Source organism: Glycine max, chromosome 6 (assembly GCF_000004515.6).
Source record: "Glycine max cultivar Williams 82 chromosome 6, Glycine_max_v4.0, whole genome shotgun sequence".
Lineage (NCBI taxonomy): Eukaryota > Viridiplantae > Streptophyta > Magnoliopsida > Fabales > Fabaceae > Glycine > Glycine max.
Genome location: NC_038242.2, coordinates 3,271,236 through 3,275,622, shown reverse-complemented (window position 1 = coordinate 3,275,622; position 4,387 = coordinate 3,271,236). Strand labels below are relative to the sequence as shown.

Genomic DNA, 4,387 nt, shown 5'->3' with positions numbered 1-4,387 from the left:
AAGGATTCGTAGAAGATTTTAAAAAATAAATCATTTCATTTTAAAACATATAATTTTATATGACACACAAATCATTTCTTCTATATATATTATTACTATACCCCAATTAATTTCATTTAGCAGAGACAGGAAAGTAATAATAATACAATTATTGTGTTGGTCAGGTTTATTTTGAGGTTTATATGGTTTTTATCACTAACTTAGATCAAAATAATTTTTTTATGACTATGCATGATGTTCTATTTCAGATTTGGTCTTGGCTAAAATCATATTTGCCAAGTTTCACGTATTCCTTTGTCCAATGGGAATCCAACACTGGACCTTGCATCTTTAATTAGTTTCCTCGTGTTATGCTAGATTGTTGGAAGATATCATCGATCGGTTTTTTTGCTTGCTGGAAATTCTCACCGAGCTGATCACATCTGTCATATTGGATATATATTTAGACTTTTTCTCTTTGTTTATCTAGTTAATTTTTCTGGAATTTATGTTTTCATGTTGTGTGGCTGGTGGAGTGCGCTTCCTTCCTGAGTATCTTCCTATATGCTTATTCTTGTATATATCAAGATTCTTATGGAATTACACACGCAGGGTCATTGTTAAATTAAAGCCCACACTGGGCTTATGACTGTAACATCTACTTGTGTGTATATATATATAGAGAGAGAGAGGATTAATAAACTTATTTTAAGAGTAACTTTTTTATTTTATTTTATTTTTTTAAAGTCTAATGATTATAATTAATTTGAATCAACAGATCTTAAAAAAAATGATGAAGATAAGAAGTAACTGTAAAAAAAATATTTTAAAAGTAAATGGATCTCTCCTTTATTTATATATATATATATATATTCTGATTTGCTTATTAAAAAAACTTCGCCATCCTTAAATTAAAGGAATATCAAGTTTTCTATTGAATCCTTTATTAATCAACGAAAGATAGATAAGACACTGAGTCACAATTGATTTAAGGTTAGATGTATTCGTTAATATGCGTAATGAATGATTCCATTAAGTGTCAATGTGTATTTTTGAGATAAACTCCAAATTTAACTAAAAAGAGTACCAACAACACCTATTATACTGCATCTAAGTTTTTTCCTTGAATAAATTGCTTCCATGATAAATGTAAAAATAATTAAAATTTAACAAAAAGAAGAAGCTATAATTCATGAAAAATACACTTAAAAAATAATGAAGGAAATAATATTCAACATTAAACATAATGATTAATTTATATTAATATTCCTTCTATCACATTTTGCTTGACAATTAATGTTTTGACAGAATAAAATAAAAATGTAATGAGCATTTTAGAACTTTTTAAAATTATTGCGTAATTTCCTAATGTATTTTTAAAATCTGTCATATTTTTTAGTTTCTCTCTTAATTATACTTTTTTGCACTCTACAATAATGGTTAAGAAAATACTCCAGATTAGAAAATTATTTAATGTTTCATTGATATTATAAAATAACAATTGTAAAACAGACCATTTTTTGTGAAGACGTAAAATAAAATGAGATAGAGATAATAATATAATTGTTTACTGTGTTTCCCAAACTCCTGGATGTTTATTGTAAAAAAAAAAAGTGTTATTATAGCATTTAAATGCATTAATTATTTTTTGAGGATCATAATATGCATTAATTATAATTGACACTAATATTAGTTTTTTTTGTTACAATTATAATTTATACTATAAAGAATTAGGAAAATTAATAGAAAGGTGTAATGTTACTTCTAAAAATACTCTTAATTAGTAGTGTGGATTAAATATACATTAATACTACTATAAGAACGATGCTATTTTTTTTCTACAAAAGATCACGGATAAATAAGCAATATCTCGATCGAGTCGGATAAGATATAAGCGGGAAAAAAACTCATGTTGAGTATGTTTCATTATGCATCCCTTTTTTTATTTCTTCATTCCTTGTCTGTCTTTTCTTGCTACGACTCAATTTAAATTTCAAAATAGAAACTTTATATTACTAATCATGATGAGAAAAACGTTTAGTTACATACTCTATAAAATCGAGTTTATTTGTGAAAATCATGGTTCCTTAATTAAATGTATATGGAGAAGAGTAGACTGACAAGTAAGATTTTTAGAATAGACTGATATATGGCAAATGAAAAATCTTTGTGAGATATTTTTGGCTAAAATACACTAATAACTTGTGACAAATATAGAAATTCTAAAAAGTTTATTTGGTGTATTTTGTTTTTATTGGTGGTTGTTGGATAAGAGCACACTGAGGGGAATTCCTTTGCAGAGAAAGAGAGAAAGGACTACTAGAATTATTTCACATTTTTATGAAGCAAGGAATTATTTATTCCCAGATTCCAACCTCCATGAATCCATCCTGGGTGGCGCATGCCCTGAACATTGCATTAGAGTTGAATCCATAGGCCACCTCACCAGAACTTGACACGGCGATCAACCCTGCCTTCCCTCCATCCAAACGGTGCTCCATCACATACTCCACTGCCTCCTCAAGTCCCAGTCCTTTATATTCCATCACCGCTGCCACCTCACGCGCCAGCGTGCCACGTATTATAGCTTCTCCTTCACCAGTGCACGAAACCCCACACACCTTACACGCGTAAGTCCCTGCACCTATTAGTGGTGAGTCACCGATCCTACCGCACTTCTTGTTCATCAACCCTCCTGTCGACGTGGCAGCCGCGCACCGTCCCTCGCTGTCCACCACCACGCACCCCACCGTCTCCGGCGCGTACACGCTTATTGGCAGTCCATTCATTTGCAATGGATTCTCAACCTCCACACCGCAGTTATCGTATCCATTTTGCAATGGCACCCTATAATCAAACTGCATCATAATAACACAAACACTATCACCCACGTTTTCATCGCCAATAATTCTATATAATAAAATAAAGATTATAGTATAGTATTTTCTCTTTATTAAATGTGTGCTAGCTAGCTAATTACCAGGATTGTGTTTGCTTCCTTTGCCAGTTTCAGCATACCAACATTTTCAGGAGTGATGAAGTATTCGTTCTCCACAATCTCCACTCCCTAATAACACAAATTCAGCCAGTCACCAATATTTGTATTATTATATATTATTTGCGGAGAAATAAAATGTGATAAACGAGATTGTATTTGGCATGAGGTGGCGCCAGTTTGGCAGGGACGGAAAAGGTGGACGAAAAAGAAATAATTAATGATTTGACCTGTTGTCTGGCGAAATCTTCAGCGCCGTTAAAGGCGAGGTAGGAGTGGGGTGACTTTTCCATGACAAGACGAGCGAGTGAGATAGGATTTTTGACGGTGGTGACGCCCGAAACGGCGCCGCATCGTCTCTTGTAACCATCCATGATGCTTGCTTCCAATTCCGCTGTTCCCTTTTCTGTCAGAGCTGCTCCGCGACCAGAGTTGAACAGGGGATCTGTTTCCAGTTCCCGTACCTGTAACAAAAAAATATTGTTCACTTTATGTGGTTAAAAAAGACATGCATATCTAGAACTGGCCATGCATGAACCCAATAGCAAGTAAGAAGGGAAAATTAACGTACGACAAGTTCGACGACGTCGAGGGCAGAAGCATCGGAACGAAGGGCAGAGATGCCAAGATTGAGAACGCGAGTGAGGAGTTGTTTGGCTTGCTCTTGACGCTCTGGTGGAAGATTAGGGTCCACACCCGCGCCACCATGCACCGCTATAGCCCAACCCCCCATTATAATTATAACTTGTCTCTGCTCTGTGATATTTCTTGCCTAGTTGAAAGGAACTTGGTTGGTGGTTTTATAGGCAATTTCGGAATTGAAAATGTTTATGTGGTGCAATTAAATTTTGCTTTGGGTTGAGAATGGTACGTACCCGCTTGTATCGCTGCTGTGCTGTGCTGACTTTGACAACTCAGTTTCAGTTTTCTTATTAACTACTTTGTCCCTTTTCGCTGTTTCCCCATAATGGGTCAAAAATCTATACCCAACAAGTATTTACAAAACTTTCATAATCTTTAAAAACACTACACGGATATTATTTGTAACATTCCTATATAAAAGAGGTCGAGTTACTCTAAACATTAAATAAGAAAAATATTATTTCTCATTAAAAATAAATTAAGGAGTATTAATATGATTTGTTCTTAAAACTCTTGTTGTTTTATTTAATTGTTTATGTTTATAATTATACGTTATTTATTAAGTTTAGTTGTCGAATATTGTTAGCACAAAATTTCGCACATTTCTATAAATAATTAATTTAAAAAAATTTCTTTTTTTATAATAATAAGTCTTGTTTTAAATTTTTAAATATGAAAAAAGTTTAATAAATAGATGAAAAAATTATAACAATTTTATAAAACTATCATATTATTATTATTATTTTATTTGTTTTTTTTTTACAATATCAT

The 4,387-nt window shown here is 32.5% G+C and overlaps 1 protein-coding gene across 1 annotated transcript; it reads right to left on the bottom strand.

The window, feature by feature from the left end:
* Positions 1-2,199: 2,199 nt before the first annotated feature.
* Positions 2,200-3,763, bottom strand: LOC100796941 (probable isoaspartyl peptidase/L-asparaginase 2). The gene is made up of 4 exons (XM_003525862.5): positions 3,546-3,763; positions 3,205-3,438; positions 2,960-3,046; positions 2,200-2,837 (listed from the first exon to the last, which is right to left on the bottom strand). The coding sequence occupies exons 1-4, from the start codon at positions 3,705-3,707 to the stop codon at positions 2,337-2,339; spliced, it is 984 nt and encodes a 327-aa protein (XP_003525910.1). The 5' UTR covers positions 3,708-3,763; the 3' UTR covers positions 2,200-2,336.
* Between the last annotated feature and the right edge of the window lie 624 nt (positions 3,764-4,387).